This window comes from Phascolarctos cinereus, unplaced genomic scaffold (assembly GCF_003287225.1).
Source record: "Phascolarctos cinereus isolate Bilbo 61053 unplaced genomic scaffold, phaCin_HiC Scaffold_8;HRSCAF=390, whole genome shotgun sequence".
Classification (NCBI taxonomy): Eukaryota; Metazoa; Chordata; class Mammalia; order Diprotodontia; family Phascolarctidae; genus Phascolarctos; species Phascolarctos cinereus.
This window is the reverse complement of record NW_027556291.1, coordinates 27,817,308-27,836,327: the sequence shown is the minus strand read 5'-3', so window position 1 is coordinate 27,836,327 and position 19,020 is coordinate 27,817,308. Positions and strand designations below refer to the sequence as shown.

The 19,020-nt window shown below is 46.8% G+C and overlaps 1 protein-coding gene across 7 annotated transcripts in view; it reads left to right on the top strand.

Annotated features, from left to right (window-relative positions):
- The window catches only part of NSDHL (NAD(P) dependent 3-beta-hydroxysteroid dehydrogenase NSDHL), a 37,707-nt gene extending 20,350 nt beyond the window's left edge, over positions 1 to 17,357 (top strand). For all 7 annotated transcript variants that reach the window (XM_020975033.2, XM_020975030.2, XM_020975028.2 and 4 more), the window contains 6 exons: positions 992 to 1,150; positions 4,539 to 4,685; positions 8,712 to 8,840; positions 11,240 to 11,382; positions 14,023 to 14,125; positions 14,473 to 17,357. In XM_020975033.2, the coding sequence (XP_020830692.1) occupies positions 992 to 1,150; positions 4,539 to 4,685; positions 8,712 to 8,840; positions 11,240 to 11,382; positions 14,023 to 14,125; positions 14,473 to 14,805 (1,014 nt within the window). In that variant the 3' untranslated portion in view covers positions 14,806 to 17,357. The remainder of the gene's footprint in view (positions 1 to 991; positions 1,151 to 4,538; positions 4,686 to 8,711; positions 8,841 to 11,239; positions 11,383 to 14,022; positions 14,126 to 14,472) is intronic.
- Positions 17,358 to 19,020: the final 1,663 nt, after the last annotated feature.

Genomic DNA, 19,020 nt, shown 5'->3' with positions numbered 1-19,020 from the left:
ATTGAACGTGATAAAGAAGTGAAACATAGATATGGTCTCGAAAGCAACTTTGGAGAAATGCCCCTGGGAAGCAACTGGGGGTGGGGGAGTGGGGTATGCTTTATTCTCTGCAGTTTCTTCCCAGAGTCAGAATCTCTGCTCTCTGTATGCAGTCCCTCTCTCATACACAGCCGCCGGTGACAACAATCTCAGAGTTGGACTTTAGCTGACAAATTGCTGATGTTGCCCAAGCCAAAAGGAATCAATAGCTTAGCTCTTCAGTGTTCAGAGGAGAAGGGGAAAAAAGTAAAGCCCCTGACCTGAATAGATAGCAGAGCACTGAACAACTGTTAACTCATTAATCCCTATTCACCCCAACCCTAAAATCTCAGGAGATAAAGGCTCAGTTAATACTATTCCATTTGAAGATGAGTAAACTGAGGCACAGAGAGCCCAAGTGGCTTGTTTAAAGTTGCCCAACCACTTAGGAGAAAGCCCACTCTATCCCTGCCTGCCCCCTGCTATGAAGACCACTGAAGCCATGCTTTCTACTTTATTCGTTTTGGAAGAGCATGCTCTGGTTGGAGTGCCAGCTTCCTTTGGCATAAAGGTGCACAGGAAGGGAGAACGGGGGAGGCATTAGAAATCAGGAATGAGAATGTCTTCCTCCTTCTGTTGGCGTTGGCACTGTCATCATCAGAGCTAATTCACCTGCTTTCAGAGTAACTGCCTGCTGTCTCCCTTGGGTATGCATTCTGCCAGGGAAACATGGCATGTCTCTTGTTCATCAGAGCCAACCAGAGCTGAATTCAGTGAATCATCAGATCTGTAATCCCTACCGATGCAGATCCCGTCTGTGCATCTAGTGAGAGGGAAAATTGAGTCTCCCTACATTGGCACTAGGGTCACTAACCCAAGTCACATCTGAGAGGTCAGTGGTTCTGAATGTCACAACTGCTGCCTTACTCTCCTCCCTGTCTGCCTCTCTCCATAATCTTTTTTTTCCCCACAGGCCAAGAAATGTACTGTGATCGGGGGCTCTGGGTTTTTGGGCCAACATTTGGTTGAACAGCTGCTGGCCAGAGGCTACGTGGTCAATGTCTTCGACATCCGGCAAGGATTCAAGAACCCCAAGGTGAACTTTTTCCTGGGAGACCTCTGCAATAAAAAGGTACAGTACAAACAAGATCCTCCTAGCTCACCCCAGAGCCTCAGGAGCCAGGGGAATGTTATTCGACTGATCTCGTTAGATACTAGCCTTTAGTTTTCTTAGACCTCTTCCATTCAGGTCCCCAGAGGTGAATGGTACTAAGTCTTTTAGTTGGGGACAGTGGCTAACCTTCAAGAGAGCCTCTTATACAAGCAATGCCATTGCTGTGTCAAAGGATCAGTGCCACGTTGGAACTGATGACCTCTGAGGTCCCTTTCGTCGCCAGGAGGTCTGAAAGTCATTGGAGTTCTTCTGAGCAATGATAGACCCAGCCCTGGCACTGAAGCTGGTCACCTTCAAGTTGCACCACCAGCTTCTCAGTTTTGACTCAGTCTAGGCAACCTTTGCCCTTTGGCGTACCCAATTGCTGAACCCCAACCTGAAGCCTGAAGCTCACTCGGCCATCCCTAATGAATTGCCTGATTCATCTCCCCTCTCCTGCTGCTACTTCTCCCACCGTTTCTTGGAGCTTGCTTCTGGCATGTCCCTTGGCTTCTTTGCCCACTTCCCATAGCCACTAGACACCTCAGACCCCAGGGGAGTGTGTATGCTAGGATTTCTTGACAAGGAAATTGAGAGTGTATTAATTCTGAAATTGTACACCAGGTATGTATGATGGGTACAAATAAAAGAAATCTAGCCCAGCCTAGATTAGGAGGCCCTGACATGTTCTAATCTCTTCTGCCGTGCTACCGTTAGTAACCCAGACTTAGCATGAGCCCGTCTCTGATCTCTCCAGAGTTTCAGAAGGCCCTGGAGGCCTGGCAGGAGTATCCATGGGCTTCCTGTGACACTAGACTCACTCTGAGCCTGGAGATTGATTGCTCTGTGGGACTGGCGCTCTTCCCACATAACAACTTAGTCATCATCAGCCTAATAGCTCACATTTTTCTAGCTCTTTAAGGTTTGCAAGGCACTTTACATATATTATCTCAATTGATGCCCACAACAGCCCTGTGAAGTAGGTGCTATTATTATCATCCCCATTTTACAGATGATGAAACCGAGTCACACAGCTCGTAAGTGTCTGAGGTGAAATTTGAATCCAGGGCTTCCCGAAGTGACTTTTAAGTCAAGCTCACTCTCCACTCTTCTGTATTCCTCTTCTAAAGCCTATAGGCTGTGGAGCTGGAAGGGACCTTAGAGGTCACCTAGTACCTCCACCCATTTCATAGAGAAGATTACTGAGGCCCAGAGAGGGACGGTGACTTGCCCAGGGTCACACAGGCAGTAACTAAATACCACAGAGGGGATTGAGACTCATCTTGGATGACTTCAAGTCTAGAGCATTTCCCACTGTGGCAGAGTTAACTAGCACAACGAACTGCTTCTGGGCTAATTTACTCCCAGGCCTCTCTTTCATACAGGCCAAGCCCCCATTACCTCCCAGATATCCAGCTATCTCTTTGTGGAAGCCTCCAAAGGCCGGGCTTTTCAGCTCTGTCTAGGGAGCGCAAGTGGTCATGAGTGCCATAGGCTAGACATAGGCCCAGTCCAGCCAAGGAGAGTGTGGGCAGCAAGATCTATGTCTGCCTTCTGGAGGAGGAGTAGCCATGGTATGTTATGGGCTTTTTTTTTTTTTAGTTGGGCATTAGAACAATTGTGTGACATGAGCATTGATTCATAAGAGACCTAAACTAAAGTAGAAAACCACACTGAAAAGATATAACCCCAAGGTGGACAGGCCCAACTAGTGAGATGTCAGCTACATGTCCCTCTCATGCTCATGGACTCTTACAAAGCCTTCCCTCAGAGGATGGACTCAGGGTACTGAAGGAGGCGTACATTTTTGGACATGGCCAGTGTGGGAATTTGTTTTGCTGGACTACACGTATCTGTTCTAAGGGTTTTGGTTTGTTTTTTTTTCAATATGGAGGGAGGAGGGGAAGAAGAAAGGCCTATCAATAGGATTACCAGAAAGAAAAGGAAAGAGAATCATTGAAGCATTTTTTACATTTTTATTTATTTTGTTTTTAATTTAAAGAATAAAACAAGCATTGCTATAACATGGTATGATAAAAAAGATAAACTCATAAAACTGCAAATCTATTATGTACAACTTGATATTGTTTTTAAATATAATAATAAAGTTTTTATGTAGATTTCTTTTTTTTCCACCTGACCACCCCGCCCCCTGCCCTAGAGATGGCTACCATTAGACACAAATGTGTGTGTGTATGTGTATATATGTACGTATGTCTGAATGTATGTATGTATGTATTTATGCATATATATAAAATTCTATACATCTATTTATCAGTTCTTTCTCTGGATGCAGATAACGTCTTCCTTCATATGTCCTTTGTAGTTGATTAGGGCATTTATAATAGTCAAAATTTTTATTTTTTAATACTTACTTGAGCTTATGGAAGTGATTGTTGATAAATCAAAATAAATTAATTAAAATTTTAAAAATGCTTATTTGCTCAAAGTTGTTTTTAAAGCAATATTGCTGTAACTATATACAGTGTTCTCTTGGTTCTGCTCATTTCACCCTTCATTATTTCATGCAAGTCTATCCATGTTTTTGTAAGATCATTGAGCTCATCATTTCTTATAGCACAGTAGTATTCCATCACAACATAGACCACAACTTGTTCAGCCATTCCCCAATTGATGGGCATCCCCTCAATTTCTAGTTCTTTACCACCATGAAGAGAGCTGCTATAAATATTTTAGAACATATAGGTTCTTTTCCTTTTTACCTGATCATCTTTGGAAATAGGCCTAATAGTGGTATTGCTGGGTCAAAGGGTATCCAGGGGTAGGGAACCTGTGGCCTTCTAGATCCTCAGATGAGGTCTTGTGACTGAATCCAAGTTTTACCAAACAGATCCTTTTATTAAGGGGATTTGTTCTGAGAAGTTTGGATTCAGGCGAAGGGCTGCACTTGAGGACCTAGAGGGCTACATGTGGCCTCAAGGCTGCACATTCCCCACCCCTGGGCAGTTTAACAACTAGAACAGAAGGAAGGCCAGAAAGAAACACAGATAAGCAGGATAACTTTGAAAGTTACACATTGAATTTATTATATACTTAAAAGGAAAAGCAAGCTGTATGTAAGAGAGATTTGCAGTTCTGTGTACAATTCTCTTTTTCTGCTCTCCTTTGTGTATGGAAACGTTAATTGTATTTGGTGCTTTGGCAAGTTCAGAAGAACAAAAAAGGGAGATAAGTAAGCCCTCTCTGTTCTCCCTGAGACCAAAGCTAGAGGCCAGTGGACCTTTGAGGGTAACATCAGAGATGTGAGCTAGGAGGCAGAGAAGGCGAATAGGCTTTCTAGCCACCAGAAGAAGACCGCGGCTACTACTTGACTTTCTTTTCCCCTTTCTTTTACTTGCCCATCCAGGATCTGTACCCTGCTCTGAGGGGGGTGAAGACAGTTTTCCACTGTGCATCGCCAGCACCATCCTCTGATAATAAGGAGCTCTTTTATAGAGTGAACTACACTGGCACCAAGACAGTGATCGAAGCATGCAAAGAGGCTGGAGTTCAGGTACAGAGCACCAGCCCAGAGGACCGATGGTTTCAAAGTGACAATGACAATGATAGATCTTGGCCCCAAGATTTTGAATCGGAGCTGGCCTCTAGTCCACCTCTGTCATTTTACAGAGGAGGAAACAGAGGCCCACAGTGGGAAAAGATCTTGCTCAAGGTTACATGTAAGTCTATAAATACAAAGGGGAAAAGGAATCTTCATTTTACAGAGAAGGAAACTGAGGGCCAGAGACAGGGAGAAGCTTGCTCAAGGTCACACAGTAAGTAAGTGGCAGCCCTGGAGTTTGAAGTTGGGCTTCCTGACTCGCAATCCAGTGTCCTTTGCAGTGTTGCATGCTGGGCCGTGTTTTTCCTTGAACTCTGGCTGGATGCCTCCTCAGGGTTTTTTGTTTTGGTATGGGGGGGGGGCCCTGAAAAATTGTTTTCTCTAAGTCACTGCTTATCTAGATGGGCAACTTTCCTGGAGGAACAGAGTTGAGAAGGACAGTTGTATTTGATTTAGCCAGTGATAGCTCTGGCAGTTCAAGGATAACTAATGGGTTCTTTTTTGACAGTATGTAATCATCTGATTATTTTGTCTCAGATGAAAGAACCATAGCAAGTGAGTGCTGTCTGCCTTTTATGAAACCCTGTGTTCACTTTTGATCCACTGAGGTGGGGCTCACAGGCTATGTGAGCTTAGCTCATAGCCTGAATGAGCTTAGCCAGAGCCACTGCTTCCCCAGCTATCACTGTGGTCATTTCATACAGATTAGAGTGAGAAAGGACCTTTGAGGTCATCTCATCCAGCTAGGCCCAGAGAAAAGTGACTGGCCTGAGGTCACCTAGGTAATAACAGGTAGACAGACCATAGGTGAGCCAGGATCTGACTCCAAAAACAAAATAAATCAATTACTCAGCCCATTTTGATTATCCCACGTTACCCTGCTGAGACCCTGAGGAGCTGGGGCATTTCTCTCCTGAAAAGCTTCTGGTTGCCACCAGCTTATACCTCTTAGAATGGCAAAAAAAAAAAGACTAGTACAGTCCTGTAAAGCTTGGATAGGTAAATCACCTGGCTTTTGTTAGCATAGAAAATTGAGAGTTGGGGTGGGGAAGCCTTTGAGTTCAGATCCTGTCATAGACACTTACTGTGTGAACCTGGACAAGTTCCTTGAGCTCCCTGAACCTTAGTTCCCTCATCTGTAAAATGGAAATAAGAATAGCATCTACCTCATTGGGTGGTTGTCCCGGACTTCAAAGCTCTCTAACAATGTGAGCAGTTATTACTGTTTTCCTTGATTAGTTGTGGCCCGGGGGTGGATTGTTCATCTTTTCCCTTGTGGCTAAGCACAACCTGCAGAATGTCAGGCCTTCTCTGAAGGTGTTTTCACTGTACCTTGAACTAAAGAGAGAAGAACTATGTATTTCTGTATGCCCCTTGGAGTTTACTGCTTTGTGGTTCTGGCATAATGACCAGATCCAGGTTCCCACCCTCTCTGTCCAATTCCAGCCTAGGGACCCTGGAGCTGGGGAATAGGAGAGGGGTGGCAGCCAGAGAATTATTGCCAGCATGATGGGAATCCCCCTTCTGTGTCCCAAATATTGTCATGTGTTTTCTTGACCAGTAAGATACCACCAAGGGGTGTGGGAGTGAGAGAGGGGTTGGCACAAAATTATGAGAGGTTAAGAAGGGGCCCATACAGTTGAGAAGGTTGGGATACTCTGCCTCATTGCCTACTGCAGTTACTAACCCCCACATGCACCTCCTCCCACCCGAAATTTCTCCCCTTCCCCTGTGACCTCACTGAGCAATTTGTACGTCATTTTTGATACTTATTAACAAGTATTATTTTGTGGAATAGTTGTGTGTGTGTGTGTGTGTGTGTGTGTGTGTGAGAGAGAGAGAGAGTGTAATAAGCCTGTGAGCTCCAAAAGAGCAGGACTGTGTCTGATCTCAACCTTGTGTGGTCCTCACGTACCTTAACACAAGAACATGCTGTAGTGGTGTACTTTAGCACATAGCCCAATGCCTGGCACATAGTAGGTCCTTAATAAATGCGTGTTGAGACATAGTAGGAATTTAATAAATGGTTATTGAATTGTTTGTAGGATCATAGATTTGGACCTGGAAGGGACCTCAGAGGCCCTCTAGTCCAATCCTCTCCTTTTACAAGGAAGGAAACTGAGGCACAGAAAGGGGAAGTGACCTGCCCAAGGTTATACAGATAGTGAACAGTAAAGCCAGAACTCAGGCCCTCACCATTTCCTGCCTAGACTAGTGTGATATCCTCTTAACTTGTCTATCTACCACTAGACTCACCCCTTTCCTTCCCTCAGTCACAAAGATCAGTCAATCATTGCATATTTATTAAGTATCCATACTACATGCCAGGCACTGGGCTAAGATAGCAATGTAATCCTACCAATACACAGGAATGTTCACCTGCCTGGTAAAAGAAAAATTTCTTTTCCTGTCCCTTGCCACCCAAATAAAGGATGGACTCCTTTGCCTGGCCTTCAAGGCTCCAAGGCTTTATCTGGCTTCAAAGAATCTTTCCAGCCTCTATTCACACTACTGTCTTTCCCATTCTCTTAAGTTCCCACCAAGGTCTGCCATTACCCAGTCTTGTCCTACTGTGCATTTCCACACTCGCCTATGCCTCCCTCCACCCCTCCATAAACCGTCTCCCCTCAATCCAATGCCTTGAACCAAGCTGGTCAGTTTCAGCTCCTGTTCTTATTCACCCAGATGTTTCCAAATAAATCACACAAGTATTTAGTGAGCATCTACAATGTGCCAGGCTCTATACTAGGTTCTAGGGATACAGGTAAGAAGAATGAAATAGTCCCTGCTCATAAGGACCAAGTCCCCATGGCCACCCATCAGCATCCCTTGGTGAATGGCCTTATGGCAAGAGAGCCTGCTTCCGATCCGCCCCTTTGGGTGTCTATACTTTGCAAAGGTCCAGCCCCCAAAGCCCAGCCACTCTGTTTAACTGGAAAATCATTGAGCACCCCAATGGAGAGGGGAGAATGGTGGAACCCTAGAAACTCTGACTGTCTTTGAGTTTAAAAAGATACAAAGAAGTGCTCTTATATGGATCCAGAAAATCCAGGTGTGCTATTTCCTGTGTGACTTGGGGTCAAGTCACACTCTCTCGGCCTCAGTTTTCCTCTTTGTAAAATCAGAAAGCTAAAGCATATAGCCTCAGAGGTCCCTTCAAGCTTGAAATCTATGGACTCTGGACTGCCATCCCTCTTCATGGACTTAAAGCAAAAAAATAAAAAAATAAAAAGGATTGGAGCCAGCAAGGAGCGTGGGCGGGGGATTTGCAGTTCTACCTTTAATGGCAGCTTGTGTATCCATTAACCAGCCCACAAGTGTTTATTAAGTGCCCACTCCGGGCCCCTGCTCTGTACTCAGAGCAGGAGGGGAGGGGGGAACTGCGGGGGAGGGGGTGCAGCAGTGACAGGAGAGCGAGAAAGACAGAGAGAGACACAGAGCGAGAGAGAGAGAGAGAGAGAGAGAGAGAGAGAGAGAGAGAGAGAGAGAAGAGAGAGAGGGAGGGAGGGAGGGAGGGAGGGAGAGAGAGAGAAGGAGAGAAGGCTTGGCTCTTAAGAGCAGGGACATTACAGTCTGCTTGAGAAGGCAAAGCTCAGGCACATGAAACAATTAGAGAACAGGACAGGACGACCTCTAATGAAATGCTAAATTGTGTGGGTGCAGACTGTGCTGACCTCTGGGAGAGTGGAATTGACAGAAGGCTAGAAGGTGGGGAAATCAGGCAGAGTGTCTTGTCTGAGATCGGGGCCTGGAATCCACAGATCTGCAAAATGTAGTTAGAGGTGAACGAGTTCCCTTTCAGCTGCCCATTTGGTTTGTTTCCTTTGTGTGTGGGTGGGGGACACAGTGAAAAAGGAGCTAGAGCCTCCAGGGCAAGCACTGGGGCCCTGTAGGAGCAAGCAGTGAGGAAATGGGAATTTTCCAGGAGGAATCACTCCTGGTTCATTCAGTCAAAAAGCATCTTCTCTGTCTTGGCAGAAATTCATTTTAACCAGCAGCGCCAGTGTCGTCTTTGAGGGCGTCGACATCAAGAATGGGACTGAGGACCTCCCGTATGCCATGAAACCCATCGACTACTACACTGAGACCAAGATCTTGCAGGAGAGAGTATGTACCCGCTGTCGAGCCACCAGAAAGGGCCCCTTAAAGCAGCTCAAGACCCAGCTTGCCTGGGGTCTTCAGGTTTAATCTGGTTGAAAAATCTCTCTAACCCTATGGGGCTAGAGCTCTCTGGATTTCAGGGTAAAACTTCTCACCCGCCCACCCCCACCCCCCAGTGCTGCTACCTCCCTCTAAGAAATGTAAAATCAGTTGTGTGTGTAACACGTGTAAGTTGTGTACTTGGTTCCTAAGGGAAATCCCGTAGGGAGAGAGGTGATGGGCTAGTGGGGCTGATGTGGAGGCGAGCCCTGTTGGACTGGCCTGTGCTCGCCTGGCTGATTTGTTTCGCTTACTTGTTGGTCTTTGTTACGAGTGGGGAGGATTTGGTTTCGGGGGAGGGTTGGGAAAGAGTATCAATAAAACATTTCCCCAAAAGCAGGAGCTGGCAGCTTGAGACAGTGAAGTCACCATAAGCAGCCAGTTTTGAACTTAATTACCTTTCCTAGTTCCCAAAAATCCTTTTACTATTTTGAAAAGCAGGTTCTTGCTCTACTCTTTATTTTTTAAAAAGCCACTTGCAAACTTGACAGGCCAGCCTCCCCAAGGGAACAAATAAGAGCTAGGCCTCGCTGGGCCAGCTGGGGGAGTCAGGCACAGAGGCTGCCCCTCTAGGTGCCCCAGATTGGGGGCAGGCCCCTTGGAGAGGGGCCCCTGAGAGCACGCTTGAGCACACATTGCCCCTTTAGCTGAGCTGCTCCACCCCCTCTGTCGACAAGACTCAGAAACCTGTTGAAAAATGAGGGTGGTGCCTAGGAAATAAGGCCGAAGGATTGGAAATTTAGTAGGGCCCCATTTTTCCATGGGGTTGAAAGAGGGGCCCCTGTTTGTTTCTGTGTGCTGCTCAGTGCTGCTGAGTAGAAATCATGCCCAACTCACAGGATCTCCCAGGGCTTCCATTTGGCAGAACAGGTTTGAGAAAGCCCAATCGAATCTGCCATTCACAGCCAAGATGGGGGATGGAGGGGGAGGGGGCAGACCCTCTGTGTGATTGGTGACAGGGAACTTTCTGACCTGGAGAGCTGGTGATTTTTCAAGGGTAGTGTCCACAGGAGCATAGATTTGAGCTAGAAGGAGGTCAGAGGTTGGCATCTGGTCCGATCCCCTCATTCCTCCAAAGAGGACACTGAGGTCCAGAGAGGTCAAGGAAGCTGTCCTGAGTCACACAGCTAGTTCAATGACAGTGGTGGAGCCAGGATTCTCTCTATTTAGGACTGTCTGGAGGCTAAGATACATTTATTCCTGGCCCTCCCTTTAGAGCAGGGCTTCTTAACTTGGGGCTTTTTGATAACGGCATTTCAGTATAATTGCTTCCTCTGTAAGTCAGTGTGTTTTATTTGATGCATTTCAAAGGGGTCAAGGGGTTTCACCAGGCAGCCAGAAGGGTCCAGGATGCACGCAAAAACAGTTAAGGCCTGCTTTGGAAAGGGTGAAAGAATGTATGTATGTATGAGTGAGGTAATGTGTGGGCTGAAAACCACTGGTTGTATTCTCATGGTATGGACTGCTGTGTTTCTTTTAGGAACAATAACTGGGCCCTTTTCGCCCTACTTTATTTGGTGCTTGGCTAGCCTATAAGTAAATGTTGAAGTACAAAGTAGCCCGTGTCTTGCTGCCTGGAATCTCTGATGATGTTAATGGGATCATGGATTTGGAGCTAGATGGACCTTCGAGCTTATTTATCCAGCTGCCTAATTTTACAGAGGAGAAAACGGAGGCCCAGAGGATGTTTCACTTGGGCATAAGTGTCAGAGGCAGGATTTGAACCCAGGTCCTCAGGCATTAAATCTGACACACTCTGTGATGTGATGTGATACTGCTTTACCTGTTCTTTGACTCAAAAAGTGCTCCGCCTAGGGAAGACTTTGATATCTGTGAAACATAAGGAAACTTCACCTATGGGTCAGCTTCTCGTAGTTTTGTAATTATCCTGGGGCAGGGTTGGGGGTGGGGAGGGCAAGGTCACCAGGGACTCCCTGGTTTTTCCGTTTAGGTTGTCAAGGGTCCTCTGACATTGCTTTCAAACTCTAACCTGGGGAATGAGAACTTCCCTGGGCCTGGATGCTTTATTTCTGCTAGTCCCAAATCCCCATGTTTGGCAGCCGCGCCTCATTGTTGACTCAGGGAGCCCCAGATTCTTTTCTGTCTTTAGAACCCAAAGCACCCAACTTCACATTCCCCTAGTTGGTTTCTACCCATTTGTGCTCCTGTCCTCCCTGACTCGGGACTTGGCAGGTGACTCAGAGTGCTGCTTCAGCCTTTCTGCCTGCCTCTTCCTCCTTCCTCAGGTGTGCAGACCGAGCCTAAGCCTCATCAATGCCTTCTGATGTTTTGTTTTGCTTTCCCAGGAGGTGCTGAATGCCAATGAACCCAGCAGTAATTTCTTAACCACAGCAATCCGCCCTCATGGCATCTTTGGCCCAAGAGACCAGCAGCTGGTCCCCATCCTTGTTGAGGCAGCCAGGAGTGGCAGAATGAAGTTTATGATTGGGTAAGCTTAGCGGCTGCTTCTTCCACCATATTTCCCCATCATTTGCTGCCCTCCCTACCACTTTTCTTCCCTTACAGAACACTTTGCAATTTTTAGTGTGCTCTCACAGCATTACTGTATTTAATCCTCATCAAAGCCCTGTGAGATAGCTAGGGCACAGTCAAGTATGCCCATTTCACAGATGGGTAAACTTAGGAAACTTAAGGGACAAGCTCAAAGTCCTGCAGCTCCTAAGGCAAGGAGCCCAGACTAGAATCTATTACGTGTACCAGAACCCAGGATAATAAAAGTTGACATTTGAAATAAAGAATAATAAATAACTAAATAAAAAAGTTGCCACAAATTTTGCATTGCCTAATCTCTCATCCGGTCCCTTGATCAGCCCAGTTGGTCCTTTATTATCTCGCTGTCACCAATGAGGCTCAAGCAAGTCTCTGAGAGGTAACGTAACTGGCTAGGAATCACACAGTTAGGAAGTGTCTGATGCAGGATTCCAAGCCAAGTCTTCCTGACTCCAAGGCCAGTGCTTAATTTGCTCTGGTAACATGGCCTCTCCTAGGAGGCATAAGTAATGTGGAAAGAGAAGAGAGCAAGGGGCCCGTGGATTTGATCATCCACTGAAGAAGGCCTGCTATAAAGGTAGCTACGAAATGCGCGCTAATTTGAAAGAAAAACAACATTAATAGTTCTTTGGTTTTGGGGGGGAGGGGCAGTGGTTTGGGTCTTTGGGGGGTGTGTGTGTTTGTTTGTTTGTTTTATTTTTGTGGATTTGGTTTTTTTGTTTGTTTCGGTTTTAAGAGAAAGTCTGCCTGCTCCTTTCTCGTGTTTTCTGGCCTCTAGGTACTTTCCTAAATGATTCTCCTAAAGATTTTATAGCTTGATGTGTCAGAAGTTGTGATCTATTCTTAGTTACCTTTTTTTCCATTGTTGCTAAAAGTTCTTTGCTAATCACATGTGATCTTCTCTGTTCTCTAGGAATCTTACCCTCTTGGAAATATTTTGAAAATAGAACCTTGAGGGTTTTTTAAATTGTCTTGTTTCCAGGAGAGATTTATTTTGTGTGTATTGCTGCTTCTTCATATAGCACCCTAGGTACCGCCTGAGGGGGTGGCATCCAAATGTGATCATGGTGCTATTGTCACTGATGAGAATAAATCACCACTGGATTCCCACCCACCCTAAGAAACTGGCTCAAGAGATGCACAGTCCTTAGAATCAGAGGATGTCACAGCAGAAGAGGGGCTTTGACATCACCCACCCCAGCCTTGCCACTGCCTACCCCCGCAGAGAGCAGGCCCATTTTTATGGAGGGATAGTCACAACTTCCCAAAGTCCTTAAACTACAAATCTTTGAAATTCCCCACCCTCCCTTCTCTTCTCTGCTCTGTTGTTGTTTGTTGGGTTTTTTGTCTTTTTTGAATGCTGTTTTTAAAACCTCACATTGAACGTAGGCTCACAGCTTTAGACTTGATAGGGACCTTGGAGGTCATATAGTCCAACCCCCACATTTTTCAGATGAAGAAACTGAGGCCTGACTGTAATGCTAGCAGCTGAACTGGAGCTATTTCCATTTCAATGAAATCCCGTCCCTTCCTCCCAGTCCCCATTGGGATCCTTTGTCTGTTCATTCTCATTCATTTTTTCTCCCTTGGCCCAGTTTGAGTTGACTCCTTTCTCCTGCATTTTTTTTTTTTGCTCCATATTATTTCATAAAAGTCTCTCCAGATTTCTTTGTATTCCACACACTTGTCTGACTTAATTACTTTATTGTATTCCCTTGCATGAATGTATGACAACTTATTTAACCATTCTCCTATTGTTAGATGTTTCAACTGTTTCCAGTTTGGGGGGTGGGTTTCTTTTCCTGCAATTACAGGAATTGTATGTGGCTGTGAGGCCAACCTTTGACTTCTTCTGTTGCATTCTTTCCTCCCTAGCCGTCTGTCTTCTCCCTATGCCTCCTCCTCTTTTCACCAGTTTAGATTTCTATCCCTCTCTGGTGCTCCATCTCTTGCTTTGGGGAACAGGAAAAGAAGGAAACAAGCAGGTCTTAAGCACCTACTATGTGCCAGGCCCTGTGCTAAGCACTATACAAATATTATCTCATTTGATCCTCATGACAACCCTGGGAGGTAGGTGCTGTTGTTACCCCATTTTACAGATGAGGACACTGAGACAGGCAGAGGTTCAGTGACTTGCCCAGGGTCACACAGCTAGGAGGTATCTGAGGCTGGATGTGAACTTAGGTCACACTCTCTCTCTGCAGGGTCAGGAAGAGTTGATGGGGAGTGGGGGAGGAGGGAAGGAATAAGGAAGAACAAAACATCCGTTCAGCTTCACCGCCCTGGTCTGGGAAGGGATACATCAGAGAGGGGCTTTTCCTTGAAAGTAGAAAGTACAAGGGAAGTTAAGCACAGTAGGACTACAAGGACAGCTGGGCAGGCTTGTCTTGTTGGAGTGCCTCTGGAGACCCTTAGCTCTGGTGGACCTTGGGCTGCTGGAAAGAAATCCAGCAGCATCTCCAAGAGCCTGAAAAGCAGCCACACTTTTGATGGGCCCTCACTTCAAAGTCACCTCAAGGCCTGAATTCAAGGTCCCTGTTCCAGATATAAAGTCAAGCTTCTCCTTTTATCCCTGCAGGAATGGGAAGAATTTAGTGGATTTCACCTTTGTGGAAAACGTGGTCCATGGCCACATCTTGGCTGCAGAACACCTTTCCTCAGACTCGGGCTTATGCGGACAGGTAAGTACTCCCATTCCAAAAGGTTCGTGTAACAGCCTTGGGCTTACAGAGGCCCCTCTCTCAAGTAAGTTGCCTGCATTGGGGTATGGAGGATTTGGGGATGGGCAGCCATTCAGAGAGCATCCTCAAACTGTTGAAGACACTGTTTTGTGATCTAAAGCAGAAGCAGTTTTGGGTGAACCTGGAATCCATTAGAATTGTTGGCCCTAGCTGCCGTCTGTACTGCTTTCTCTTAATCTCTCTCTCTCTCTCTCTCTCTCTCTCTCTCTCTGTCTTTCTCTCTCTCTCTCTCTCTCTCTGTGTCTCTCCCTCTGTCTCTCTCTCTCTCTTTTTCTCTCCCTCTCCAGGCTATTCACATCACCAATGACGAGCCGGTCCCTTTCTGGGCCTTCCTGTCCCGTATTCTAACAGGCCTGAACTACGAGGCTCCGAAATACCACATCCCTTACTGGTTGGCTTACTACCTGGCCTTCTTCTTGTCTCTGGTGATCATGGTGATCAGTCCTCTCATCAAGGTCAAGGCTACCTTCACACCCATGCGAGTGGCACTGGCTGGCACGTACCACTACTACAGCTGTGAGCGAGCCAAGAAGCTGTTGGGCTACCAGCCACTGGTCACCTTGGACCATGCTGTAGAGCTCACCGTGAAGAGCTTCTACCATCTGCGCAAGGCCAACTAAAGTGCACCCACCCCAGCAAATAACCCCCTGGGGAAGTGATAGCTCACTCTTTATTTCCAGCCTGCACCTTGGGCCTCTGCTACTAAAAACAGGTTTCTCTTGGACCGGGGCCTCCTCTCTTTGGCAAAAGGGTAGAACTTCTGATGCCTTATTCTGAATGGTACTGCTTGGGGGGAGGGAAGGGACAGTATTGACCTTTGTAAGAACCAGCCCCCCTTTGTAATTCCTTCAGATAAGGCAGCTGCCGATTCCACCTCCCCCTTGCCCTGACCACGGTTTTCTGTTCTCCTTTTGCCCCTTCCCTTCATTTTGCTGTTGTTTGGGCCCACCTTCAAAGTTATTTGCACTCTGACCACCCCATCCCCTGTTCACATCCTTATTACCATTCTGTGACCTCCCCCACCACCATCCTGGATTCACTAGCCTCCCCCATTACTGTCTTTCTGGGCTCTTTGGCCTCCACTGACCCCCCCATTTTGTGCTATCTGACACCCATCCCTGCCTCGATTTTGTGTTCTGACCACCCACACCACCTCCATTTTGTCCTCTCTGATTTCCTGTACCATCCCTTTTCTGTGCTCTCTGACATGCCCCACCACCCTCATTCTGTGCTCTCTGACCTCCCCCGCCACCCCCATTCCGTGTTCTCAGACTACCACCCCCATTCTGTGCTCTCTGACCTTCCCCGCCACCCCCATTCCGTGTTCTCAGACTACCACTCCCATTCTGTGCTCTCTGACCTCTCCCTCCACTCCCATTCAGTGTTCACAGAGTACCACCCCCCTACTGGGCTCTCTGAGCTGCCCCGTCACCCTGATTCAGTGTTCACGGACTACCACCCCCCTACTGGGCTCTCTGAGCTGCCACGCCACCCCGATTCGGTATTCACAGACTACCACCCCCCTACTGGGCTGTCGGAGCTCCCACGCCACCCCGATTCGGTGTTCTCAGACTACCAGCCCCCATCTGGGCTCTCTGAGCTACCGCGCCACCCCGATTCGGTGTTCTCGGACTACCAGCCCCCATCTGGGCTCTCTGAGCTACCACGCCACCCCGATTCGGTGTTCTCGGACTACCAGCCCCCATCTGGGCTCTCGGAGCTACCGCGCCACCCCGATTCGGTGTTCTCGGACTACCAGCCCCCGTCTGGGCTCTCGGAGCTCCCGCGCCACCCCGATTCGGTGTTCTCGGACTACCAGCCCCCGTCTGGGCTCTCGGAGCTCCCGCGCCACCCCGATTCAGTGTTCTCGGACTACCAGCCCCCGTCTGGGCTCTCGGAGCTCCCGCGCCACCCCGATTCGGTGTTCTCGGACTACCAGCCCCCGTCTGGGCTCTCGGAGCTCCCACGACACCCTGATTCAGTGTTCTCAGACTACTACTCCCAGTCTGTGTTCTCTGACTACCACTCCCATTCTGTGCTCTCCGACCTCTCCCACCACCCCCATTCTTTGTTCTCCGATGTCTCTGATTATTCCCATTTTGTACTCTCTGACCACCATGACCCCCATTCTGTGCTCTCTGACCTTTCTAATTATCCCCATTTTGTGCTCGCTGACCACCCTCACTACCCCTATTCTGTGCTCTCTGACCTCTCCCACTACCCCCACTCCGTGCTCTCTGACCTCTCTCACTATTCCAGTTCTGCGTTCTCCGACCTCCCCCAGCCTCATTTTGTGATCCCTGCCTTCCTATACCACCCTCATTTCGTGTTCTCTGACACCCACCCCCACTGCCAATTTGTGCTCTCTGACATCTATCCCTACTGCTATTTTGTGCTCTGATCACCCCTACTTCAATTTTGTGTTCTCTGACTGCCCACACAGCCCCCATTTTGTGCTCTCTGACCATTCATGCCACCCCAACTTTATGCCCTAAACCCCACCTCCGTTTTGTGCTCCCTTGCCCCCCCTCCACTTTGTGTTCACCTGGCACCTAGTTGTGTGACCTTGAGCAAATTACTTCCCTTCTATGAACCTCAGTTTCTACATCTGTAAAGTGGGGATGATCCCATTTGCCCTATCTCCTTCACAGGGTTTGTTGTGAGGTTCATATCAAATAACATGTGACGGTACTTTGTAAAGTGCAATCTGCGTGTAAATTATTTCTGTTACCTAGTGAGGGGAAGAGCTCCATTCTGTGTTCTGCGAGGAGTAACTCTCTTCCCGTCTACCAGTGCAGATTGAAGCCTTTTTATGCCTTAGGATATGGTTTCCGTGAGTCGCTGTGGCCAACAAAGAATGCATTCCCTGGTGGCTTACCTTGTGGAGCTAAGCCCCTCAGAGAACAAATGCTCAGTCTATCACTGGGCCCAGACTCTGAGCCTTTCCAGCCTGCTAAGCCTGCTTGAGCTCAGGCTCTGCCCACCGGCCACAGCCTTTGAGACCCTAGGGTCGAACACACCCCTATGCCCCATGAGGCATTGGTGGAGGAGGGAGCCATTACATGACATCACTCATCCTTTTCTACTCATTGGTGGGATACTTGGAACAACGCGCTTTTGAGTGAAATTTTCTGCTGTGGTTTTGCTTCTAAATAAAGTTCATAGTACTGTATCTGCTGCCTGGTGTGTTTCCATTCATTCTACAAACTTTGAGTATTCTCAGTGGGGCAGGGCCATTTGCTGCATGCCACAGGGAAGGGGGCCAGAGGGTGGAAGTGGAAAGGAAGGACAGAGATGAGTAAGGCCCAGCCCTTGACCTCAAGGACATTATCAAGTCAGGAAAAGAAGACAGTAGTAGTAGTAGTAGTAGTAGTAGTAGTAGTAGTAGTAGATCAATCCCAATAGTAGATGTCTGGGGAGGTCAGAGAAGGCTTCAGGGCCAAGATAGCATTTAAGCTGGGTCACCAAAACTAAGGTTGGGCTGGGGACATTCCAAGCAGGCAGAACTGTCTCAACAAAGGTACCAAGGCAACTTCCAGCCTGCATATGGTACCTAGGAGGTCATTTGCTTGTTAGGGAAGAATAAAACATAAAGCTGGGAAGGTAAGTGGGAATCAGACTGAGGAGTCTGATAGATATATAAGGCAAAAAGAACATATTTCTTAGTAAGGGGGCGGATGGGGGAGCAAATTCTCCTGTAAAGGCTCTTTTGTTGTTCATTCATTTCAGTCACATCCAACTCTTCATGACCCATTTGGGGTTTTGGGGTAAAGCTACTGGAGTGATTTGCCATTTCCTTCTCCAGCTCATTTGACAGATGAGGAAACTGAGGCAAACAGGGTGAAGTGACTTGCTCAGGGTCACAAAGCTAGTGTCAAGTGTCTGAGTTCACATTTGAACTCAGGTCCTCCTGACTCCAAGGCCAGAGCTCTATCCACTGCACCACCTAGCTGTCCCCAATCCCTCACAACTCTTAACAAAGTCTAGAATCCCATGACAGACTTTCTCACTATATTACACATTAGCCATTTTTTTCAGGATTTGCATTCTTGATGACATGTTTGACAGAATTGAGCCTAAATGTTACCTAATTAAGAGAGTGGTGCTTGGCATGCCTTCCAGAAGTTGGTTTATTTCCATTACAACCTTTTGGTTTTAGCTTCTTTGAGAATATGTCTCTCTGATCAATGGTTGTAACCCCAGGAAGTTTGGATCAGCCTCAAGACTTGAGACCCCTCTTAGTAGTACCAGTACTGTACTACAAAGCAGTAATCATCAAAACAATCTGGTACTGGGTCAAAAATAGATAGGTTGATGAGTGGAACAGATTAGGCACACAACATATAGAAGCAAACAAACACAGGGGCCTAGTGTTTAGTAAACCCAAAGACTCCAGCTACTTGGGTAAGGACTCACTATTAGAGAAAAATTTGGGAAAACTGGAAAGCAATCTGGTAGAAAATAGGTATAGACCAGTAACCCATTTACTAAGATAAAAAGCTCAGTATATACTATATACTAAGAAAAGCTTCAAATGAATAGACATGAAGGGTGACTTCATAAATAAGGAAACAAATTACCTTTCAGATCTATGAATGGGGAAGAGTTGACCAAACAAGGGATAGAGAGGATCACAAAAGATAAAATGGAAAATTTGGTTACATACAATTCAAAAGGTTTTACACAAACAAAACCAATGCATTAGAAGGGAAACAGGTAACTGGGGGAAATTTTTTTCTGATAAAGGTCTCATTTCTAAGATACATAGTGAAACCAATAAAAATTTATAAGAATAAGAGCTGTTCCCAATTGACAAATCGTCAAAGGATTTGAAT